General features: G+C 37.7%; 1 protein-coding gene across 1 annotated transcript in view; it reads left to right on the top strand.

Annotated features, from left to right (window-relative positions):
- The window catches only part of CTNNA3 (catenin alpha 3), a 519,632-nt gene that overhangs the window by 305,923 nt on the left and 186,880 nt on the right, over window positions 1-26,829 (top strand). Inside the window, exon 10 of the mRNA XM_032994547.2 lies at window positions 26,350-26,442. Coding sequence (XP_032850438.1) covers window positions 26,350-26,442 — 93 coding nt within the window. The remainder of the gene's footprint in view (window positions 1-26,349; window positions 26,443-26,829) is intronic.

Raw genomic sequence — 26,829 nt, 5'->3', positions numbered from 1 at the left:
TGGTATTGGCATTTATATAGTATCTCATTGCGTAGAAGTTAGGTGATGGGGAATTCTATTTCAAGAAATTAGTGTAAACCTTCCCCAAATTATATTCAGTGGGAACTTGATCAAATGTGTGATTCCAAGGAGTATTAGCTCAAAGTGTTCTGAATACTACTACCCAAACTACATGAGACACTGTATTAGTGTTAGTTGTTTGCCAGCTTTCTCACTTTGAAAATTTTTAGCCTGTGTCATGATACACTGAAGAGGAAATGGTGCTCTGACACACAGTTTAGAGCCATGAACCCTCCAGCAGACTGAAAGCATGTTGGTGTATATGCTGAGTAAGTTCACTCACATACATTGTTATACTCAGTATTCACTTCTAAAGGATATACTTCTTTATTACTTGCAAATGATACTTCTTCGTCACTTATAAATTTGCAAATAGAACTGGGGGGAGATTTTAGTTTGTTGGACAGTCAGTCCTGCAAATGTGACTAAATATTCACTGTCTTAAACTCATTCAAACTGGAGCTTGAAACACTGCTGGAATTATGAAGTCACAGAATTTGCAGGAATGCTATCTCAAGTACCTGTAAGGAATATGTTGCTAAATTTCATGGAGCTTTAAGCTTTTAGTGCTTTTGTGTGTGCTAATGCAAAAATGGGAAAAATCAATGAATTCACTCTGTGGCTGAAAATTTACTTTGAAAAACTACTTGGCTCAGAATGAATTCATTAATCTTGGATGATCAACAGAGAATGAAAGACAAGTAGGTAAACAGCTGAAGTAGGGAAATACATTTGTGCTTCTCTTCATGGTCATGTAGTTACAGAATAAGACTAGTTACCAATTTCTTGTTCTCCAATTTACAAGAGTGTCTCATTTTCACCATGCTGAAAAATCAAGTGAAAGCTAAACAACAAATCCAATATTTTAAAAGTTTTTCAGATTTTTTTTTTTTTAATACTGAAACTAAATCAGCCTGTAGTGGCTTGATTTTTAGGAAAGACAGGTGATCTCTGAAGATCGGATAACTTTACCGAATTTGGAATTGAGTCCAGGTGAGCTGAAATAACCCAAATCATTAGTCAGTTTAGAAGACCTAAATCCAATATTCATTTCCTTTCATAGGTTTGCATTTGTTTCCCAAATGCAAGGAATGGCTGGCCACTGGGGTAGGTTTGTAATTAAAGGGGCTGATGGCTGCACAAATGCACTGCCTAAAAAATCTGCAAGGACATGTAGCAGCTGCCTGTGAACATAAGACTGACGAGAACACAGATATCCTTAGTGGTAGAGTAAAAAGTATAGTAAAGTTTCACGATTCCAGCATAGTTACCACTTGGGGGGGCGGGGCGGGAAGTGAAATGTTCTTTTTCAGCATAGACATTGCTAGTCCATTTTGCAGCGTCCCTTCTGCTAAGTGATCACCAGACTATACAGCAATGCCTCAAAACCAGACACTGCCTTCATTCTCCTCATTGAATAATTATCTTCAGAACCTTGTTTTTACCTAAACTTATCACTTAAATGCTATTAAGCAGAGCAGTCTAACAGGGAAAGTATGTATATAGTTCATGAATGTAAATAGTAGTGGAGAGTAATTTATCCACATTTTTCTGAGGACATCAGACATATTTATTTTGCAAGCAAATTAGTAAATCATAAATCATGTGAGGGGATAAAAGCAAGAGTCTTGTGACCGTTGTATAGAAGGGGTTCTATTACATTGTAGACTGATCTTGCTCTATGTGTAAACACACAGTGTGTATGTACATGTTTATGCTGTGACTTAATAGGCTGCCTACAGTGAGGAAAACGTACTTTTAAAAATATTTTAAGTAACTGGCTTTCAGAGAGTCTGTACACAATGCCATCTCCTATTGTTCCAAACTGTTGATTTACTGGTGCTTACATTGTATGCTGCTATTGAAAATGAACATAAAATACAATTGGACTTATCTTCTGGATATCTACTAGAACTGATGTACCTTATTTAAAAGTTGGTTATATTGGATAATGCACTTATCCATATCTCTAACTGAGATCTTGATTGATGGCTTTTTGATAAACTATACTGCTAAACTCTCCAGCAAATTAATTAGATAGTAGTGGTACTGCATCTGTCACCTGCTAGCCTATCAGATCTAAACCAAAATAATAATGAAAAAAATATTGACAGCTAAGCAAGTGGCCACAAAGGGACTTTGTGCATATAAACAGATTTATCTGATTTTTAAGAAAAATTCAGTCATTTCCAACACCATCATCAAAAAAGAAGAATTACAGCAGCTGTTTGGTGGAAAGTGTAATACCAATTCAACTGATATAAATGGAATAGCATTTAAATACATTAGAGGTGTAAATTGGAAGCATATTTTTGTTTTCAGTGGCCTAAAACCTGTTGAGCTGAGAATATATATATATATTTACAATTTGACAGGAGTAGAGCACTGCACTGTTGCTTTAATTTGTCAAGGATTATAACAGATAGACGGACTTAGATCTTACTAGTCTCAGTTTTCACAAGTGTACATACTTCAGAAATACACACATACCTCAGAAACTGAGAAGTGGTAAATATGTATGGAGCTTGGTTTCCAACTGAACATGGTGCCGTGAGTAATGGATATCCCATAGGAATCAGGTATAGCTAAAGGTGCTACCAAAATCAGGGAGCCTGATTCTGAAAGAAGGGCAGGACAAATAGAAAGGAGATGAGTTGGCTTTGAATCCTTTCTACTTCTATTATCCGTTTATTTATCAAATATTTACTTTTTCTTGATGAAACTTCTAATATATAAATGTCACCTGTCCCCTTCGGGACAGTTGCCCAGTCATTTGCCAGGGATATGTTTCATAACATGGTGTTACCTACCATCTGTAAGATTTTATCTTGAGATGACAGGTTAATTCAAGATCCAGCCCTGTGTGGCATTTCCAGAGTTTATGAAAAAGTTGTCAAGCATCTTTTTATTTTATTAGAAGGTTCCTAAATGACAGTTATGATTTGCATGTTTGCAGGCGAGTCCTCACATTCATTTGTTTGTTATTTACTTCCTTATGGTTATAAAAGCCAAGAAACAAATCCCCTTATAACTTTCAGGTTATGAAATACAAATCTGAAAAAACTAGTCATGTATGCTATTGCAGAACTGGGCTTGATCTCTGCAGCTGAGAATAACTTAAGTCAAGTGTTGAAGTGCAAGATCACGGGTGACATATTCCTGTCTATGTAATACTGTCAGAGACAATAGCTGAAGGTAAAACATTTCAAAAGCTAAACAACTAAGAAACAACTGTTGCAAAAAATGGCATACAACAGTAATTACTAGAGAAGGCTTGTAGGTAAGGTAGGTGAGACATCAGACAATTGTAATTATGGAGGCAGTTTTACCGCCTACGTGTAGTTGTAACCTCCAAGGAGTTAGATGGACTGTGGGCACCAAACGATACAGCAAAGGCCAGTGGTGCGGGCAAGACTGCCCATACTGTTAAATACAAAATACCTTATTTATCAGAAGAAAAAAAGTTTTTTTTTTTTCTTTTGTCAGTTGCAATAGCCTTTATGGAACATAGGACATAGTGAAGCTACTTGCAAACACTGAGACTTGAAAACCAGCTCAGATGCTGACAATCCCTAGTTTTTGTCTTGGAGAATAAAATCTAAGAAAAAAAGACATTTACATTTTCACTGTCCTTTTCTTTTCTGAATATAAAACACCCTAGGTGTGGATCTGAGCCCACTGTAAACCTTTGACATCTATAACATCCCATGGTAAAGAATGTCACAGTTTGACTATGTCATTTACTGTCCCTGGATTTTGTATCAGAAGAGAAAATGAGCACCAGTCCCTGTTTTCCTTCTTCGTGCCACTTACAGACCTCTGTCCTATCTTCCCTCAATTGTCTGTTTTCCAAGTTGAGTATTTTTGGTCTTCAATTTCTTCTTGTTTGGAAGCCATAAAAGGATCACCTTGTTACCTTCCCTATACCTTTTCCAGCACCTTCCAGTTCATGAAGTGGTAGGTCAGGACTGTGCATACTATTCAAGATACTTCATTATGTTCTCTATTTCCACGGCTATTTGATTCCTAACAGTGTTTCTTCTCAGATGACTGCTGAACACTAAACTGCAACTTTCACAGAAAGTTTATATGATAATCCCAAAATGTTATTCCTGGTTAGTACTTGTCTGCTGAGGTCCATCATATACATGTAATACTGGATTATTATTTTTTTTTTTCCCAAAATTACTCACTTTGCATCTCTTTAGACTGAACTTAATGTTCTGTGTTATCATGCTATCATCTAGTGCCGTGAGCTCCTTTTGCAAATCTTCATTAGTTCTTTTCTTCACTACTCCAAATAAATGGTAAAAGATGCGCAACAAAAATTAATAAAAAGTTAATGCAGACACGGTGACAACAAGGAAATTTCTGGCTCGCTGCTTTCTCCCAGTTTCCTGCTGATTTGCTCCCAAGGTTGAAAAAAGTTATGCTAATCTGTTGGTATCAGCTGAGAATTACTGGTTACTCAGCCATCCTAATTCTTGGAGGAGTCGTAGGATCTACATGCCTGGATCTCAGAAATGCGTATACAGCACAATTAATTGTCTAGCTCTTTCTTGGTAACCTCAGGGAGGGAGAGCATTCTGCATTGCCTCCATGTGTGGAAACAGGTCTGTCCATTTCTGCTTGATTTTAACATTGCTCTTCTAAAAGATATTTACGGCATAAGAAAGCTTTATGACTATTTCCATTTCATCATATAAAGGTAACTTCTTGCCCTCGAAGATATGTGCTGTGAAATCAGCTGCGTGTGCTGTCTGCTGAAGTTTCATTCTCTCCAAACTAAGGAAACGGTATTTTTTAAGAAATGTACCTTTTCCTGAATCCAGTCATGAGTTCAACTTCAGTGAATGTCCTCTTCAAAAAGCAGTGTCTCGGCTCTACCCTGCCAAACTCACTGTTCCAGCTGAACATGTTCCACACACCTAAAAAGCTTCAAAGCAACTTTGTTGAGCTGGAGTGATGACGTTAGTGTTACAGCATCAATGATGAATTTGATAATATCAATTTAAAACTGGAGACAGGACAATACATTGTAATAAAGAGATGATATTGCATTCTCAAGATAATCAGCGAGCCATAATTTGAATCATCATAGTTTTATTATCTACTCTGTCTTTTGTAAATGTTATTATACACTGTTATTCTATGACTCTGTGAGTTGTAAATGATGCTGTTGTTGCCATATTGATAAAACCATTGGCGTTTAATTTTTCTTCCATGATATTTCACTGGATTGCAGAAATTTGCGAAATAAATTTCTGAATCTGGTCCAAAAAGACTTGTGTATTAGTCTAGTCAGATCTCCAGTCACATAAAAATTGATTTTAGTATTGCAGCCAGCGTGTCCCAACAGTGATAGACAATGCAATGATTTTGATTTTACAGGTTTACTGTGTAAGTCCATTGTTAAGTAAAACAAATCATTGATGTTTGTGTTATTTCCAGTTTAAGCATGCACTTGTCCACTCAAATTAAAACATGTACTAACAGTAACATCCCCCCCTCCAGTATCACTTCACTTGTCATTTCACTTGTTTTGTTTTCTTTCAAAGTTGAAAAAGTCAGGTAGGTAACTCTGAGATTTCATCGTGTTGGTCTTTTTTTTCAATTTAAAACCTTATTTATCCCATTTACCCTTAACACAAGATAAAGATTTCTCAAGGAAGATTTATCTTGCTTATATTAAGTGCCTGTCTCTCCTTTGACTAAATGACTAGTTTAGTTTGAATCCCTAATTTGCAGATAGCTGAAGTGAGGAGAGATGAGTTGCACCTTGAGAGATGAGTGGTGGTCTATTTTGAGACATACATTATGTTGCATTTTCTTATGCTCTGTATAGCAGTTTTTAATCAGGTGTATGCTCTTTTTCCAGTGTGTTTTTTGCATCTGTTTTTGAAAGATCAAGGATGTTAGAATAGTAGGTTATGATACTGTTTTGCGTATCAATACGATAGACTGAGTTGGACATTATAAAAACAAAAGTTCATCTTTTCACAAAGGTTTCTCCAGCTATGAATTTGATATGGAAATTAGAAGTGCTGCTTGAAATATCAAGAGGGATTTTCTGTGGTTTCTATTTTAATCTGAAAATTAGAACTTCTCAAATAGAAACAATATGTCTTGAGAAAATACATACTTTTTTTTTTTCCTCTTTGAATATGAAATGTTAATTGAGCTAAGCTAAATTGCCCACTATGCTGACTCACTGCTCATACTGTAATTTAAGAAACAAACAGTATCCTCATAGGCCAGTGACCTTTGTAAATCAGTTTGAGGATTAATATCTCTTACAAATATCTCTCTTCTGAATTAGCATTTGGAAGTTACAGTCTTAAATTAATTTATAAATGAAAGACAGAACAATATAATACAATTCAGAAGTATGTATATAAACTCAGTGAAGTACAAAACATGAGTGAAATTAAAAGACAGAACACTTCACTGGATCTGGGCTGATGATGTTTCCAAAGGTAGTAGCAACTACAAGTAATACTGTCTTCCTTGTTTTCTTGTGTTTTCTCTCTCCTGAGTTTATTAATTACTCTGTGCTCTTACCCTAGAGGTTCTAGCTTCTGTTAAAAAATGCATACACTTGGGATGTTAGCCAGACTTACAAGGAATATTAGCTGGTGCTTTGTGGACTGTGCTAGTATTCAGAAGACTCAAAGAGTGGCAAAGTATTTGAGATACCCTGGCTAGCATCCTTGCACTATTATAGGTGCATAATAATTACACAAAACAGAATCTCTTAATTATAAATATGCATAATATCTCCAGATTGAAATTGAAATATTTGATTATGTGGAAATATTTTTGAACAGTCTGGTCTTCCAGGAAATTTCAAAATTAGCTCTGAATAGAAGAGCTATTTAAAACTAGGAGAATCATGACAAAATAATGAGGATTCTTAGGGACCTTGGTTGTACTTCATAGTCCCTTGTAAGACATGCCTGGGTTTAGTGAATATAGTATTTGGTTCGCCTCTGCCAAAGAACAAACCAAATTCTCTTATTGGTAGAACAAGTACGTAAAAGTGAACAAAAGACAGGTAAAAAGTAAGACTGAAATGTTACTTCTACGCAAGCTAAAAAGCAGTTCCTCTGTAACTAGAAATTTCTTGTTTGGGAAATATGACAGGCTGTTCTCCTGAGCTGATCTATCAAAGAGATGTAATGCTTTCTGAGAGGAGGAGTGATAGGCTGGGTGAACTTGAGATTAAAAAAGGAATTTGATGGGAGCAGAGAAGAATTCTCTGATTATCTTTTCTTTTGGCACACATGCAGATCTCCCACTGCAGTGTTTAAAGGTCAGCTGTACCAAGCAGAGGCTGAGAGATTTAATAGAAGTGGAGGCGATGATGAAGTGAACTTTATGTTCTTCATCTCTTACTACATGAATATATCTATTCTGTGTGGTTTGATCTAATAACACTGACTTCAGATCTACTACTCTGATACATAAACTTGGGGCCTATTGCCTAATTCTTGCCCTTGTGTCTTTGTTTTGACTGTATTCCAATATGACAGTGCTGGCTTCTAGGAAATAGGATTTCTAAGGTTGAATCTGTTACAAACAACGGACAGTAACAGACAGGACATATATTTAAGTGCATCAGTGTTGTAATGTATTGATACAAAACTGCAAAGGCAGTCAGGACATACACAGTATTGTTAAAAAGCAAGTTTGTCAGTTAATATATTCAGTGCAGGAAATCCACCACATCTACTGAAGGTGAGTTCTCCTTAAGTAAAGATTCTTTTTAAATGAAGTTAAAAGATGTAAGGGAGAAATAATCTCGAGTTATAAAAATATATATAGCGAAAGATACTGTTTTGTCTCTTTCTAGGAGAAAAGTATACAAGATGCATAGGAACAAACTGTACAAATACTGGCGGAGTCTTAATTCAATTGATAAAAAAAAATATTCAGATCTTGAATAAAATAACTTGCTGGATCTTGTTACTTCACCTACTTCTAAAACCAGTTTTGAAAAAGATGAGGCTGGTGTTCTGAATGTATTGAGAGAGCTTTGTTTCACACCTTATAATTTCAGTTCAGGCACGCCTTGCTTAATGTAGGGCTTCTGGCCCCTTATCTGGGGAGGTTGTCTCTCTCTGGGTAGCAGAGCACAACAATAAGGATAAGGGAAGTTATTTTAAACCACTTTCACTACAGAGTTCATAGCTTTTTGACATTTTAATGTGATCAAACTATTGCGTGTGAAATGACTGCAATCTGGGATTGGCACCTATATTATTTTATATTCAAGTATAAATATTTTTTTAGTTGGTTGGTTTAGAGCTTTTCCTATTTACCTAAGAGCCGGACCCAGAAAATGTGTTTGAAATAATGTGAGGCAAACTCATAGAATTGCTCATCCTTCACAGAAATTAAGTTCTTCAAAGATAGCATTTATTTCATTTGTGTTTCAATAGTACTCTGGAGAGTCCAAGAAATATCCAGGTCCCTAGATTTGGGAAAACAGATGAGACAGATAAACTATAGAAGGAGACAGAAAGGGAGAATTAATCTGTCATGTGGATCAATGTTGGAGCCTGGAATAAAACAGAGATAAGTGAATTTAGCTAACTCAAAATCAGTCACCATTAAACTAAGTTAAGAATGTCCATGTAACAGTTTATCTGAATTAACTCATTCTATTTAGAAAACCATTAACTGCTGCAATTCCTGTAAAGAAATTGATGTTTGAGGCATACATGGATATAAAAATTATTTTTCATGTAATGCTATTACAATTAAAATGCCATTCAGGCAAACAATATGGAAGAACTTACATATGCTACAAATGAAATGTTTTCAGGGTTAAACAAATTAATCAAAATGTTTGCAAAACCCAGCACAGTAAAAATAATAGTATTTTTAAGAATTAAAAATTTTAAAAACTTTTTAAAAATTAAAATTTTGATGTCTGAAACACAAATTTAATGCCAATAAGAATAAGAGTTAGGTCTAAACCTCTGCTTTACCCATTTCATCTAGAATTAATTTCTGTGCTGAAGGGTCTGAGAGTCCTTTGGCAGACTGACCTGCTTGCCAAGATGATGTGACAGCTCTCAATAAATGGCATAGAAAGCCTTACTGGCTACAGCCTACAAACCCTCTTTTGTCAGGTAGTGTTCTGTTTGGTTGATTGTTTGCAGATAGCACACAAAAGGGAAGCCTAAAGATGGTAATGGCATTTTTTTTGGGGTGGGGGGGGGGGGTGGGGGGGCAGGGGGGTGTGGAATTATTTCTGAAATGAAAGGCATCGCAGGAAAAATGCGCAAATGATTTAAATGCAAAAATGCTGTAAGTTCTAGCAGAAGAAGCCTGGCAACAGTAATTGAGAGGTGGCAGGCAGATGGAAGGAGGCCTTCAAAGACAGGTAACTTGTTCTTGACGTATTGGGGCTCGTTGGTGGATGCTTAGTGGAGGGCTAATGTGGTCAAAATAGTGAGTTAAGAAAATTAATTCAAAAAATTAGCCTAAAGTCAAGCATGTACTTCTGAGTGTGTAAACTTTAAGACTTTGAACCTTGCTATTTCGGGCCTCACAGAGTTTCAGCATTGTGCAGCAAGTCTTGAATTCATAATGTGAGAATTTTTGCACCTTTATGTAATTAATCAAATAAGGCCTAACTTTCCTATTACTGATTGAACTTCAGGTGATAAATGGTGACATTTTCATTAATCCTCTTAATCACAGCCTTTATTGCATAAGTGTGAAGCAAGGGAACAAAAGATAAACAACCCAAAGATTTATCAGACTTTCTATGTCTGAGGGGCATATTTCAACAGCTAGAAATGTCAGCCAGCTAGTACAGTGGGGCAGGCTGTACTGTAAGTTATGTGAGCTCCAAAAGGGACATTGTCTCTGTTCAACATGGACTCCCCATTGCAATACACCCAGTTAACATTTTTGCTGATAGTGTAAAGACAGCTGATGTGAGTTCAGTGGCAGTGACTTTTTTCTTGTATTACTGCAGAAACCAGATTTTTAAGTTCCTCAGAATATTAGAAATTGTGATAATTGTGATTCCATCTCATGTTCCCAAAAGTATCATGGTTTTAATAGTACTGATCTGTAGTGAGCTAGTCACCTATAACAGAATAGTTCTGAAGGTGCTAAAAAAGGCACACATCATCAAATGTTAACATCAGTTTACTAAAGCTTGTGCTTCTTAAATACCACATAGCTCTGCGAGTATGTGTACTTGTTAGTGTTTGATGGTTTGTTGTTGTCGATTCGTTTGGAACATGGATGCTGTAATGTTCGACAAAGGAGGAGATTTATTTCTGTCAGTGGAGGTGCTGAATAGTCTTTGTTCTCTGTGACCCTCTATGCAAATTGCCAGAGGCTGTTATCCTACTGTCAGATGATCTGGGCCCTATGGAGTCAAACTGGGCAGTGGGATCTCAAGTTCTTGAGGAAGGAGAAACATACCTATATGCACACCATATGTATGTATATGTATGCATACAGAATAGGTTTGCATTAATTTCACCTCTTAGTAACCAAATTTCTAGCCTAAAACATGAGGTTTTATTGCAAGTTGTTATTCCACAGGCTAAGAGAACTTGAGGCATATGGATGACACGGAGGTGATTAGAGACAGACAGCATGGCTTCACAAAGGGTAAATCATGCTTGACTAATCTGGTGGCCTTCTGCGGTGGAGTGACTGTGTTGGTGAATAAGTGAAGAGCAACAGATGTTGTCTGTTCTGACTTCTGTGAGGCCTTTGACATGGTCCCGTTCAACATTCTTGTTGTGAAATTGGGGAGATAAGAGTTTGATGGGTGGACTACTTGATAGATAAAGATTTGGCTGGATGGCTGCATACAAAGAACTGCAGTCAACGGCTTAGTGTCCAAATGGAGATTAGTAGCAAGAGGTGTTCTTCAGGGCTTTCAATATCTTTATTAATGACACAGACAGTGGGAGGGAGTGCACCCTCAGCAAGGTCACCGACGGCCCCGAGCTGTGTGGTGGGTGACACGCTGGAGGGCAGGGATGCCATCCAGAGGGACCTGGACAGGCTGGAGAGGGGGGCCCGGGCAAACCTCATGGAGTTCAACAAGGCCAAGGGCAAGGTCCTGCCCGGGGGTCGGGGCAATCCCCAGCACAAACCCAGGCTGGGCCCTCGAGGAGCGGCTGGAGAGCAGCCCCAAGGAGAGGGGCTTGAGGGGTTGATGGGGGGAAAACTGCCCGTGAGGCAGCCCCGTGCGCTCGCAGCCCAGAACCCACCCGTGCCCTGGGCTGCAGCCAGAGCAGGGGGGGCAGCAGGGCCAGGGAGGGGATTCTCCCCCTCTGCTCCGCTCTGGGGAGCAGCTCCCCTGGGAGGCCGGGCTGAGAGAGTTGGGGGGGTTCAGCCTGGAGAAGAGAAGGCTCCGGGGAGACCTTATAGTGGCCTTTTGGTACTTAAAAGAGTCTTATAAAAAAGATGGAAATAGATTTTTATTTTTTTCTTTTTACCAGGGCCTGTGGTGATGGGACAAGGGGTAACAGGTTTAAACTGAAAGAGTGTAGATTTAGATTAGTCCTGTGCGGGTGGTGAGGCGCTGGCCCAGGGTGCCCCGAGCAGCTGTGGCTGCCCCCTCCCTGGAAGGGTTCAAGGCCAGGTTGGACGGGGCTGGGAGCACCCTGGGCTGGGGGAAGGGGGCCCTGCTCGTGGCGGGGGGGTGGGACTAGATGATACCTTCCAACTCAAAGCATTCTATGATTTTAAGAGTATTTTCCAGAGGATCAGGCAGCATGTTTGCTCAATTTAATCACTTATCTAGGGACTTTTCTGGGTATTTTACCACAGCCAAATCGCTTTTGAAGCAGTATTTTTTTCCCCCAGTGCCAGGGTGATGCTTTTTACAAGACTGAACTTAATAATGTGAATTCTGTAATACGTTGAAATAACTGAGAAATGTTCTAAAATTCAGTTTGTGCACCATACTTAGAGAAGCGATATAATATCCTGTATTTGAAGCAAGAAAACAAAAAGTAGGACAAATCCTTTCATAATACAGATTTAACAGCATAAATAAAATTAAAAGAATTGTGGCTGAACTCAAAAAAGAAAAAGCAAGGCAATTATCAAGAAAACTTACTATGGGAAGTTATGGTCTAGAATTTCTGATCAGAAGGAATGCAAGTGATCTTTGTTTAACAGGGAAGTGGGATGGTATTGTTTTTGACATCTTGTCTGAGTCAAAAGACACATACTGTTTGGTATTTTCCCTTGGTGTAATTCATCCTCTGCAGAAGCTCTTTAAAAAAACGTGAAAAATAAACTCAAGCAATATGCAGTAATGTCAACATAGTTACTTCGAAGGAGATGACATTGCTCATATTTTAATGTCATTATATTAAACTGCTTTTTAATAACTGTTAGCCTAGTATTCAAAATACTAGGTTCATGACAAATTTCTAAAACTTTGTTCTTCTGAAAAGTACAGGCTGGTCTTGTTAGACACAAGGCACCTCCTTGCTAGACTCAGTAGGAAAGAATTAAATTAACTAAGCTTGTTTTCTCTTAATGAACTGCCCTTAGTCACTATCAGCTCTCTTTTACCGAACTGGTCCAGTAAAGGGACAGATGGGCAGTAGTAGCCATATCCCATGTACTTCTGTGTTGGGAAGTTCAGATCACTATTCTGAGTTTTAGCTTAACTACCATGTACCCTGTCAGCCCTTTATTACGAATCATTTGTAGGCTATGGACTTCATTGCACAGAGATCTGTTTCCTTTGAAACACATTAGCAGCCCCCACATCTCTTACTGTGTTGTTGTTGGACAGATGTCTACTGTCTGTTAGGACTGTATCTTTGTGCATCGCTTCACAGTGATTAACAGTGAATTCATTTGCCCTTTTTCAAGGCCAGTGTACTGTAAACAATGGAGAGTCTCCATTTGAGTTTTGTGAGTGAGTTTAGTAGGATCACAATCCTACACTTTGAATTCTATCCACATGCTTAAGGGTGAGTCCATACAATGCCTCAGACTGCATTGCAGTCTTCAGTTTGGATGATTTTATATATAAATTTTGGTTTCAAGGCTTATAAACAGTTTTAAATGTTTTCCTGTGTGATCAACTTTACCTTTCCTAGACCAGAGATCACACTGCAAAAATGAGTCAAGGATTGCTTATGTTTTATGAACCTTTAAACTCAGTTAATGTAAATAAAGACTTCCACTGACACAGAAACATTTTATGTTAGTACAACATTTAGTCCATATAAACTACGGTAGCTAGGAGACTATCTCCAACTCCGCTGCAGTTGGAATGTGCTGTCTGTGGATGGCTTTCACAATAGCTGCAGATACACAGCTCATGACACCATTTACAAAGAGAAGAAGAACTAATAAACCTGAGAGAAATTACTTCGGTATTAATTTAAGGGACAAAGGAAGGGTAAAAATGAATGAGAGGATTAATTACATTTTACGAGATACTTGAAATGTAGCCTGTCGTGAATGCGTAAGGATATACTGTAATGCTGTAATGACATAACATAATACATAAGAATATACTACATGCATGTGACACAGATTACATTGTTACCACTCTAGCAGTATAAAATTTATTTTGCCTTACAGACAACTTAGCTTGTATACATACATGTATGTACTTTATTATGGGTGAGTAATGGATTCTTTTATAGCCTCTGCAAATACAGTTGGCTTGAGCATTTCATAAAAAGCTTCCTAAGTATGTTTACAGCTTTAAATTTCAATGTAAAATTCTGATTCACTCAATATGGAAAGTTTTTTCTGTAAAGTTAGCATATACGCAGACCTCATGTCTGTCCCGTGTGGTTAGTTGATTTTCAGTGAGAAGAAGACAAAACCTTTGGCAGTAGGAAATCCAGGTGTTTCAAGTGGCTTTTCACGAAGCTACTCTTTAAACGAAAAGGCTCTTTTAAGCTTTCCAGGCACAGGCCCGTCCAGCCTGGCTGTCAGTGTTGCTCCGTACCGTATCCCCTCGCTTCCCGGTGGCCTTCCCTCAGCCCCACACCGGGCACCTCCCCGCCGCCACGGCCTGGGCACCCACCCCGTAGGCCCCGTGCCGTGTCAGCGCTGCTGGGGTAGGATGCGCGGTGTCACACGTCGTGTCCCGCTCAGATGAGGGTGACAAGGGACTTAGATTTGTAAATTCCTCAAGGGAGCAGACAACGATGAGATGAGGCTCAAAGTCCATGCACAGACGTTTATTAATTTCCCGCAATGTAGTAATTGGATACATAACTGGCTAAGTATATGATGAATGATGGCAAGTGTGTCTTGCGTTACTTAATGGTAATAAGGGAAAAAGAGAATAAGAAAAGAAGAGCGATAGATAGAATAGAGAATTAGAGATCACCGATCTGGGGTCCTGCATTGGTCCCATCCAATTTGGGCAGGGATGCATCCATCTTCCTCATTTTTTCATGTCTCTTTTTTTCTTTCTATTTATTGCTTGTTTTTTTCACTCCTGCCCCCCTTATTTTATACATACTTCCCTTGGGGCTGTCACCTAAGTTGACCCACTTACCTACATATTACATGTATGAGGAGGTGCTTTATGGGGTGATGTAATTAGCACGATCTTGTTAATCTTCATTAGCATATTCAGAGGTGTCAACTTTAATATGCATTTCATGGTTAATGAAGCAAGGTCATTCACCAGAGAGACGGCCCTTGAAACTTTCTAAGATGCACCAGAGCAGAACCCTCCTGTCTTCACAGGGCTCCCGCCCCTACGGCCTCCCGTGCTGTGTGGGCATCCTTATCAGCTCCAGCCTCCACATTATTCACCCCGTGATAATAGTTTTGTTACTTGTGAGTGTTTGAGGCATTCCCCAGCTTGGAGGGCCTCTGCTTCCCCCAGGCACCCCCCCTCCCATCTCTTTCTCAGGCTTTTTTTCTCAGTCCCTGTTTTGGGGAGTTACAAATCGTCTCTCACAGACGCAGTTGCCAGATCATTCAGAACAAGTTAGATTGCCGAACGTGTGTTTTCGTCTTCTGAAAGGAGTATTCTGCCGCTCCTGGCTGAGGCTTTCCTGAGTGCTGAGCTGCCAGGTGCTGAGAAGAAAACTGTGGGCAGGCAGTGTGCAGCCCAGAGCATGCAGGGCCATTCAGGATGCTAAAAACGAATAATATCTGTGTTTTTTCATCCTTATAAAGTCATCTATGTTTTATAAGCAGTCAGCTCCATGTCTGTGTCAGTTTAAGTCCTCATGTTGTGCAGCATAAAATCTAAAATATCATTCTGTGAGGCAACAGTAGAAAACAATATATTAAGTACTTATTTTCCTAGGTTGCCGAATTTTCAGTTTTGGTTCTTCAAGTCAGAATGTCTGGCTTTTTCTGAGATGAAGAACTGCATTTAAGCAATAATGAGCTTTTGGGAGCACTTGTGTGAGTAGCTGCTCACCAACGGAAGTGAGGGATATACAGTCCAGTTTAGAGTAGTATTTTGGTCAGTATTTGTACTTAATTATTATGTATTATCCTTACGCTTAAAGCTGTTTGGTTATAGAGTGGTAAAGTAGTCCTTCTCTGGATGTTATTTTTTCAAGTCCTGTTCAGTGGAAGCACGACGAGAATAAACTAAAGGTCATTATAATAACACTGAAAACATTAAGGTATATTGTATCCTGTGTAACTCTGTGAAATGAATGCATTTTCTGTTCATGGTAGATACAGATTTATGCATCTGTGTTCTGTGATTGTTTTCTGTCTGGAATGAGGCTATAATAAAGGCTGTACCTTGCTTTCTGGTAATCATTAAGGTATTCTTCTCTACGAGGGCCCCTCTGAGTTACTCTATTTTAATTCCAGGAAACAGCAGTTGTCAACATTTCAAGTGTTGGAAAGACTGGGGGGAAAAAATGAGTCATCCAATTAATTGTAAAGTGTAAAGCCAAAAATTTTTCTGAAAAGAAGGTTTTGTTTGTTTTGGTTTTTTTTTTCTGGATGCAAATGTGCTGCAAGGGTTGCACATCTTTAGCATTGAATTGGTGCCATCCTGTCCCAAATGTTGGAGTGAGACAATTGGGTTGGAGAAAGATTCCAAGAATACTGAAAGATGACTCTGACCCATTTTTTTCAGTAAATGTCATCCTCTCTTAATTTGGGAGATGGACCTTGTACTTGCTCTGGGAAGCCTTTCCAAGTGCTAGAATTCAGATATTGCCACAAGCTGAATCTTGAAAAAGTTGGATGCCTCAAGTTTCATGTTAATTCTTCATGTCATGTACTGTGAAGAGATATGTGGCTTTATATTATTTCCCATTTTTGTTACATACTCATTTTATCTATGTTTTAATTTGGATTTTCATTATAGTACTAACCAATTTGTACCATTAATAATAAGTTAGAAAATACTGCATTAATTGGTACTGTGGTGTCTCAATTTACTAACCACGTATGCTGGTATGCATGGCTGAATGCTTTTGTGCATTTATTTTGCAATACTGATTTCATTCAAGTAAATAGGGAGAAAAACGATGTGTTTCTGAAAAGTCAGTGACACCTTTTGATGCAAACCTTAACCAAAGTCAGGGGTAGTATTTGCGATTTTCAGAAGTAAAGTGAGATTAGAATCTTGTCCTATGCATTGGTATGTTTTAGTACTGCTTTGGTAACTGCTGGTATCATTGATCTTCTGTTCAGTAGTTTGCAGGGAAATACAAAGTTGCTGCACTGATTTCAGGGTTAAGGACCTAAGGTAGCCTTTTTGCTCTTAGCCCTGTGAACAAAAGGATGACTCATCATCATGAAATTTTGTTTGTTGTCTCAAGAAGAGATTACTTTTTAAAGAGATACTGAACATGCTGAATTCTGTAGTAAATTTTAGAGGAGAAACAGTTTCACTGTTCTTTAATTTGTCACATGCAATTTGTAACGAGATACTGCGTTCTGCAGAAAACAAAGCAGGTACTATTAATGATGCATGTGTGAAAACTAATATCAAAGTTTGTATGGCTGATGTAAGCTGCTTTATTTCTAGTAATATGGTGACTTGAATTTGTATTACTGAGGAAGTGAATGCTTGTATCTCCTTGTCTTGTCTCCTTTTAGCTATGGAGAATAAAGTGTTTTTTTGTTGCCAAAGAGTCATTTATGCTTCTAGGTAATGTGCATTAACATTCTGTGTGACAAACTTTATTCAGCTGTAGCTAACCCTCAATGTGTTATTGTTGACTCTCCTATTATTCTCATCCTAGATTTGATTCTAAGTGCTCAAACACCACACACATCTATAATTCTGTACCAGTAGTTAATAATAATGATAGTTGAGAATGAATTAGAATATGGATTAACTGCTTCTTAGTGCAAAAATAAGTGTTCCAGAAACCTGTACTGCTGTATACTTTCTATATTGCAAAAGCAGGTGGTTGATATTAATGTTAGACATAAAATGAATTGCCGTGCATTCCGCAGAGGCAAAAGTCCTGTGAAGGGCTGATCCTGAGATGGATTAAATTCTCAAGGTATGTTTTGTTGCACTGATCTCTCATTTTCTTTGATTATCTGTGGATTTTTTGGTTTCCCCCCCTCCGCTTATGTCATGATTTTTTGGGAAGTATTTGTGATAGTTGTATTTCTGAGTGGTTGTTATTTGTAACTTTCCAGAGGTGAATTCTGTTTTTCATGTATTGTCAAGTTAATCTATGCTTATTAAGATTGACCTTTTATTTATAAAAACGTAAATCTGCAGTGTGTGTAGCCAGTACAGGTGTTGCATCAGAACAATGTGCTTAAAGCATAACTGTTGTCGTAGAAGGACAAATATCTAATTTTTGTAGGGTACTGCTTCCATGTTGAACTCTTTTAAGAACTGTTACATAAACTGTGTTTCTGTTTCTCCTTCAAAAATAATCATTTAATGTTTCATTTGTCAGGTGTCCTTCAAGGAGTTGAAAACATTTACATTGAAATGAAAGAATTTCTGGCATTGTAACTAAGTGATTACACTGTGGGAAAGAAGTCTGTTTCCTCTCCTGCTCCACTAATATTTGTTAAGTGCTAAGTGAGATCAGTGTGGTTTCATTTTGTTAGCATACTGAGTCATCTTAGATCACACTGATCTAAATAATAGAGGGTGTATGCATCTTAGAGGAAATGCACTGAATCTCCTGGGATTGATTTCCATCTCAGTTAACCAGTCAGAGGCAGAAAGGTGAAGATTTTGATTTTGACAACAGGAAGAATCTAAGATTTTGTCACTAGGGGAAACAAAGGTTACCCGAGTACGCTTGGGTATTTGTATGATGAAGCCATACATTATTTAGTCTAACAGAAAAATCCTTAAAACAAGGGAAATGGATATTGTTTTATAGAGTATTTGAAAATCGAGTAATAAGAAAATAAATGAGGATATAGACATGCATATGTTTGGATCTTATCTTTGTTTTATAGAGGAAAAGGGCCTGAAATCTTGAGTTTTCTGGTGACAGTTTATTCTGTGTGTTGTATTTGCCTCTTTATTATTCAGGTGCAGGAGACAGAGGGTTTCATGCAGGGAGAAAAGGAAAAAAGAAATGTTCATGCAGAAGGAAAGAGATATTTGGAAATTTTACACTGAAAAACCTAAGAAAATAGAAAAAGGCTAGTTGATGGGGGCAGAACAGGCAAAATACTGCCTCTTATAAGATGGTATTTTATTTAAAATCTGGAAAACATACGGGGTGTTTAGAATTTGAGATGTTGTATTTATTTTGAGAACTGGTCAATCCACCCTGATCCTTACTAGCTTTCGCTGGTGATAGATGTTTACCAAATCCTGCTGGTGTCAGAAAGGTCCATGTCAGACAGTTGAGCCCGGCTGACGAATCTGTTCAAAAGCTCTCCTGCACGTGTGGTGCCCAGTTCCCTCAAGGACTATATATTCTGGCAGTGAGTTTTGATCACTCCTCTTAGGGATTTTAAGGAATTGGCTAATTCTGTGTATGACTGATGACCTCTTTCTCTTGCTCCATGGTTAACTGCTATCTTATTTACCATGTTTGCGGTCAGACTGGGATAAGGAAAATCAGAAAGTTGGTTATGGGTTACGTGATTATAGAATTGGATAGTCACCTTCTCCTTTTGAAAACCATGCTTTCATCCAGTTTAATGTAACGTACAACATCTCTGTCTACAGCTAAAATAAATTTCTGTCTTTAAACTGACATTTTTTTGTCTGCATGAAGAAAGAGGGAGGGCAGTAAAATGGTTGGGTTTTGGTCAGTTCTTTGCTTGTCCTGTTCTTTTCAGGTAGTTTTCTTTATATTTCTGTACTCGTGTGGCTTTTCTGGAAAGCTCCCTGTTGCTAACATTTCAGTCAATGGTGCCAAGGGAGAGGTTTCAAAAAGTGGTTTACATTTAGATCTCTCACCTGCTGTTGTGTTTGGGCCCATGGAAGGACCTTTCTTCAGATATCAAAGGCCACTTCACGGTGCTGGTGTGGATGGTACATTTTTTGAGAAACTGTCAGACAGACTCGGGTCGTGCCTATAGACAGTTTTTGTTGAGTGGACAATTCAGCTAACCGGAGTTGCCAGAGCCCAAATGTAATCCAAATACAGTATCTTTTCTTTGGTTGTAACCAGGGCTCTGCACACTGAGGTCTAGAGAGAGAATCCTTAACTTAGTTCTTCAGCTATCTTTACTGTTTCCCAGAGCAGTGAGAGAAAGCTTAATGGGGCTCTGCATCAAGCCTGACACCTTTATTGAAAAGGAAATTATTTCTGAAATGTTACTGTGCAGAATTATCCCTTACACATGTGCGATCTTTGCCTTAGAGTATTGTTTGTTTAATTTATTTTCCATTTTTATTTTGGTTGAAGGCCAGTTTATCAGAACAGTCTTCTAAATGAACTTGAATGAGGTGAGACTTATCTGAGCACATGGAACTTGAAATAAACCAGTTGCAGCAGGTTCTTCTAGATTTGTGTTGGTTAAAAAAAAAGAACAATCTAGTCCATTGGTAGTCAAATATTCTTTAATAATTAATTATGGAAATAGCATCTTTAGCACACTTGGCAAATAACGTTACAGGAAACATTTAGAGTTATGTAATACTCTGAGGAGTTTCTTCATGTTAATAAGGTAGTTGGTTACAGTTGAACAGGGGCAGTGATAAGCCTCCAGTGTACAAGGTAGAGCTAATTTTGTTGAATCAGTAGCGCTTATGGCATTAACGGAGTACTATGTAATTCAGTTTTGCAGAAAATTGAAGTGATAGAGACATGCAAAGAGAAGTGCAAAAGGAACTAAAAGATCAGTGAAGAGGCTTGCAGATATGTAGTGCCCCACAGTAGTTAAATTAGCAGATTCAAGAATCTTTCTGGAAGTGTGGAAGGTGAAAAGCTAAAAGAGACAGGGAAAGCTACATAATATATGTTAAATGTATTTTTGAGTATAGTTTCCAACTTTATTTCCATAAAAGTAAAAACTAATAAAAATTAAAGTCATAGTGTAACTTTTGACCTGACAAACAATGAAAAAATAACATTTAAACTCTGGCAGCAGCTCATAAATAACTCAGTATTACTATTTGACTTGATCTGGAAAGAAATTAAGTTTTACAGTAGAAAATGGGTTGGAAAACAAGCAGCACTGTGATATTACTTTATTGCCCACTGGAGGTAGGTTTTCAATCCACAGGAATATGGTTTTTCACTCTAAACAAATATTCTAGTCTGTGTAAGTTTTATTAAGCTCATAAAAATGCACATAGTAATCATAAATGCATATAAAAATGCAGCAATGACTAGAAGACATACAGACATCAATGTAGCCTTTTCCTTAAAAAAGTATAGAGTCATTATTTATTGTTGACCTTCCTAGTTTTCCCATGGCATTTTTTTGCATGAACAGTCATTTTTCTCAAAGGACTTTTTAAGGCTTCAGGAATAAAGCTAGTGGTAGAAGTTAAGAACATGTAATAAACTGACAGAAGATAGTTCAGTATGCAACAAAATTAGAAGCAGAGAATAGCTAAGTACATTGTTTCATTTATAGTTAGAGGAGAGCAGACTAACAGTTAAAATTAATTTACGTAGAGTATCCAATTTCTATCAAAAGCCATGATGACTGCTGTAATGATGAAATTGAAATGTTATTCTCCAGTTCAGTATTCAGTTGCTCTTCTACAAGTGAAATATCTTCTGAACTGTGATTACTCGGGATTAATCTCTACTCCAGTGGATTGTTTATTGTATTTGTGTCTGTGGTGTTGTGTCCTGTTCCCTTCCCCCCCCCCCCCCCCCCCCCCAAATTATTTTGTTTGTATTTGGTGCCCATCTCTGGCTTTGTTACAAAGATATAAAGCTTGATGGATCAGAAGGTCTTTGTGGTTTTGCCTTTTGTGAAACTTTTGGCAAGGCAAGGTCCTCATCTTGTTTTAGGCCTTTTTAACCCCCTACATTACAGTCATCATGTCAGTGACCTCAGTGACTTGGTAAATTAATATATGCATTATATGCCAGTGTATCTGGTTAGTGTTCTCAAGAGTTATGTATGAGAAATACTTGTGCTTGGTTTTGAGGAGCACCATCAGGTTTTTGCTCAGATCATTACATGCATTTAAAAAAAGCCCCCGTAAAACTGGCAAAATGATAGCATCAGCATTTTAAACTTTCTGATACTGTATTTGAAGTGATGACACACAAGTTAAATTTTCTTGAAATTTGAAACGTCAGACTTTATTTTAGACATATCATTATTTTTACTTGTTTGATTAAGAATATATTCCAAACACTTAAATAACAGCAGAGCATTTGTCATCCAAGGCTATATACACTCCAGCATGGTCTTAAGAATTTCTATAGGGTTATCAGTGAGGGGGATTGGGTTGCCAGAAAGTTCTTCACACTATGCTAAAAAAACCTCTGCATACAACAAACTTTGGGCTTACCCTGCAGTGTGGTGAAGGACCTCATTAACTTCAGGGTAGGCAGAGCATTGGAATGTCTTCCCTTGGTGGAAAAAATTTATTGACAGGAAGTATTTATTATGAAGAATAGGAAGTCTTCACCAAGAAGAGGGAACACAAGTTTCCTTGGAATTAACAACTTAGTCATCCTTTGTGATTTACAGTAGAAGTGAGTTAGGAGTGTGGATAAAATAATGAGAAGAAACTGAGCTCTTATTGGTGGGACAAAGGGGATCACATCTAAAGAACATGTTGGTTCATTTAGTACAACTTATATAAGAGGAATTTATTTAGTTGGCAGACTGTCTATTCCCAAGAAAATGCTAATTTTGGGGAGTTGATGCAGTGAATTTGACCAAAAAAATCCTTGGGAGTGCATTTAATCCTTAGTTTGTAGTATGAACAATAGAACAGTAAAGCTCTTCTCAGTTGAGAATTAAACAAGTGGTGAGGCAGTGCAGTGATTTACTCTTTTGCTACTTAAAAATCTCCCTTTTGTATTTATCTTTGCATACGTGTTCGGACCTTGGAGTTAACTCTGAACCACAATTCATTCTTAAACCACTGTCATGCATCTCTGAGTCCTGGTTGGAATGTCTCTCCCAAGGACTCTTACCACCAGGATCCTGCTTTCCTCTTTCTTGTCAGCAAAATCAACATGGTAAGACCTCTTGGTCCTCTCACAGTGAAGAGGCAGTCTCACTTTGCATGTGAACTTCCATTTGCCCTGAGCCTCTTAATGGATTGGCAATGCTTTTGTTTTGTCTACAGGAAGGATATTACATTATCTTCATTACCTCCAGCAATATATGGATTTAGGGCATTGGCTGTTGCAAATTATCACACCTTTCTGAAGAATCTTTATTGTCACACCTTTCCGGAGATCCAGTAGAAGTTATTAGTGGATCTCCAAGATATTTTGCCTATATGCATTTTCCCTTTTGCCTTATAATCTCCAGTGGAGTTATCTGGAAATCTGACATTGAGAGAAGCTCAGGACTTCATAAAGCATGTAACTTCCACTCGGGGAGAGAACATGAGGATACACAGTGTGAGTTCACTTATGTGAGCATAGTTGAGGTAAAAAGCCCTTCATCTCCTTTTCCTTTCAATTGTTAGATAAAGAGTAGGAACTGAAAAATTTCATGCACAAGTTTTCATATAGAAGTTTTTCCAGTTGTGCTCTCTCCTAGATATACATGCATGCTCTATGTAATGTGTAAGTCACTGAGAAGAATATGATTAACTGACTTTTATTTATTTTTTTAAACTGATTGCATCTAGTATACACAGATCTTATTCTTCAACAGTTTCTGGCCTGAAAAGTTGCTGGCTCACCAAATTCTGAAGAGAGGAACCCACTCCCCCCAAGAAAGAAAGACAAACCCTCAGTCAGTAGTAAAACTTAAAACACCAAGTTCCTGTAAGATGCTCATTTGATAAATTCAGGAATATAAAAGAAATGTGCATTGGCATATGTCTTGTGTACAGTTAATGGGCAGCAAATAATATAGTTTCTGGTGCCTTCATAATCTAAAACTCCATCAGGCTAATGCAGTATTTTATCTACTGCCAGTGCTGCACTTCCCTGCTCAGTTCAAAGTCTTCCTCTTCCCACTGCACCTTAATTAGTACATTAATTGATGTTGATAAAACTCATCATGGATGGTTCGTTAACTGTTCTTCATGTTTTCATTGAAGAGCCGTGTAACTGCTTTTGTAGTCTCTTGGAAATGTTTGGAGAAAATGATTACAAATAAACATGTTACACTGAACAGTACAAGTTGAACAAATATGCATTTTCACATGGTTAAAAAAAAAAAAAAGAAAAATTTCTGATGTCTTGTAAACAAAAAAAAAAAAGTTCTATTGGAGCTGATTTCAATCAGACCAGCCTCCAGGAAAGCTTTTGTCTTTGTCCTGACAAACTTTGCTCTTCAGAAAGAGAATGATTTGTTGACTGAGAGGAACCATTGGCTCTTCATTTTGCAATCTTATTTATTTTTGAGGTTGGGTTGTACTTGGGCTTGAAGTCCCTTTAAGAGAAGCTAGTGACTCTCTTAGAGAATACGAAAGAGATGTAATGTATTTGTGTAGCTTATATTGCTTAAGGGAGAGACTGTAGTGTAATAAAGGATTTTTGCTGTTTGAGAAACCTTCCAAGATGTGCATGATACTTTCAAGAAAGTAAGATGATCGGTCTTCTCTGAGCTAGGGCTTTATTTTTTTATGAATTACAGACATTTAGTATAGATGAAACAGCTTGCCATCCTTATTAGCAACATTACAGCTTCAAAAGAGACTTTGGGTTCTCAAATGCCCTGCCCTATGCTTGGAAAAATTACACCCTCCACCCCCATTTGACTCTCCATTTGATTTATTTGGATAACTGTGATTTGAATTTGCATTAAGGAGATCTCTAAAGGAGCTGGTGAGGAAAATTTCTCACCATTTGCTGACTGATACCCAGACAGTCCCTGAGCAGCAATCAGCCCCTCCTGGAGAACTCCCCCCAGTTTATATACTGAGCATGGTGCCCTGTGGTATGGAATAGCCCTTTGGCTAGTTCGGGTCAGCTCTCCTGGCCATGCTCCTCCCAGCTTCTTATGCACCTCCTCACTGGCAGAGCACAGGGAACTGGTAGAGGTATTGAGGAGCTCTTTAAGAAGTAGATCAATAATATTTTCACTGAGCCTTGTAGAGTGCTTCTTTTTATATATGATGGTATATTAATGCACTGTGAAGGAATGCAGTGTTGCTTTTGGGATATAGAAGCAGCTCAGTGACTGTGACAAAGAATTTAACGTATTCAAACCAATGTGAATTAGTTACTGTAACCAGTATTGAGAAACCCTGACCTTCAATCCAAAGAAAAGTAATTGAATTTTTTGGAGGGCAGGGAATAGTGTCTTTTAGAGTTGTATTTAGACAATACCAAAACATCTGTAGGTAACTTACTGAAGAGTCAGGAGGGGAAGTGTAGGATCAGAACCAATTTTTCTCAATTATTACGTTAAAAAAACCTTGTCAGTTTACTTCAGATAAAAGAGAATACAACTTGAGCGCGTCTATGAAAATTGTATTTCTTCAGTCTTAACCCTTACTTTTTATGTGGACAAGATAACACATCACACAGGTGGGGAAAACAGTGAGTTGGAAACATGAATAGCCATGCATTCTAGCATCCTCTTCAGAAAGTGTCTTGGTCTCTTCTGAATTTTGGGTAGGAAAAATAATTCATTTGCCTACGCACTAATTCCTTGTAACTATTTACATCAACTAAGGAAGAAAGATAAAAGCCTTTGGTAATAGATCATCATTGAACTACTGTTCTTTCTTAGAAATAGTGTCTACAATGTTGATAAGTGAAGATTTGCTTTTATTTTACAGCAGCTCAACTGTAGAACTGGTTGCATGAGTTTTGAATAATTACAAATTAACTATGCATATCTGTGTTTATATCTATGTTGGTATTTGCAGCACTACAGAGGTCTATTTCCCAGGCAGGCCTTGAGCTGCATTAACACTGGAGTGATTTATATGTATTACAGCTACTTCAGTGAAGGCTATTCAGACTAATAACTGTGTAGTAGTTTATGTAAGGACATTATATGATTTCAGTAAATGAAAAGATCTACTGGATCCCAGGATCCCAGCCCTTCTTTTGCCTTTGTGAAGCCTGTCTGTTAGAGCCTGTTGATGTTGAGTTGCAGTTCGCTGAAATGAGTTTTCCTTCATCTCTTCAAACTTGAACTGTGGAGCTTAGTGGAAGAGCTCTTTTCCTTTCTGGAAGCTGTATCTCCATGGTGTATAGTAAAATAAAACAGAAGATAGACTTGTTATTTCACAGATTTCGGGTTTCCTTACACTGCAAATGTATAAGTTGCACTGATATGACTATTTCAATACAAAATCGTACCAGTAATTAAAATTATGATCCGTGGATAGCTCAGGACATAAATCATTTGATGTTTCATTACAACAAATCAAGGCAAATATTACTTGATCTTTAAGGTCTTAAAGGTAAGTTTAAAAAAAAATAAAAAGCTGGACATGGTTTGAAGGGCTCTGAAAGATTAACAGTCATGATCACAAGCAGTCTAGCTGAAGGCTTAGGATCTTTGAAATTTCCTGATGTTATCTAAACACCACTCTGCAGCTATTGTGCTGAACATAAACTGGGGAGAGGTCATGAGCTTTGTTACTGTCACCCTTTTCTACAGCTCCTTTCTTTTTTTTTTTCCCCCTGTGTTTTCTTGTTCAGATATGTTCTTTGATAAATTAATTTCCCCAAATAATGAAGGCTTTCTAGCAGAGATATTTTTTGTCAAGTTTGAGAATCTGGGGATGAATACTTGCTTACAAAACTGTTTGTTTGTTTATTTAAGGTTGCTAATCTTGCTTGTTCCTTGTCAACAAATGAAGATGGAATGAAAATTGTCCAAATGGCAGCTATTCACATAGAGACTTTGTGCCCACAGGTATGACTTTTTCAATTAATTCCCATTACAGTACACTGAGCATACACTGTATTTTTGTCACACAACATAGAAGTTTAGTCATGCTCCTTCAGTCTAAATTCACATTCTGTTCACACAGCTCAGTGTAGTTAATGGAGACCAAATGATAAATCAAAGGCAAATACTCAGCTAATTTGTTTATTTTTTCTTATTGGTTAGTATAGAAATTGTTAATAGCCTGTATGGATTGAGAGTTTTAAAAAGCTGTAAAAATTGCAATTGAAATAGCATGCTGCTCTGTTCCTAAAATTAAACCTGATTCGATGAACAGTGTAACATATTAGGCAAATTTGGAGTATTTTTACTCTTAGAAAGCAATATATATTTTGACCTTTAACTTGAAATATT

This window comes from Tyto alba, unplaced genomic scaffold (assembly GCF_018691265.1).
Source record: "Tyto alba isolate M040663 unplaced genomic scaffold, T.alba_DEE_v4.0 Super-Scaffold_1, whole genome shotgun sequence".
Classification (NCBI taxonomy): domain Eukaryota; kingdom Metazoa; phylum Chordata; class Aves; order Strigiformes; family Tytonidae; genus Tyto; species Tyto alba.
The sequence above is the reverse complement of the archived record's forward strand: the minus strand, read 5'-3'. Positions and strand labels throughout refer to the sequence as shown.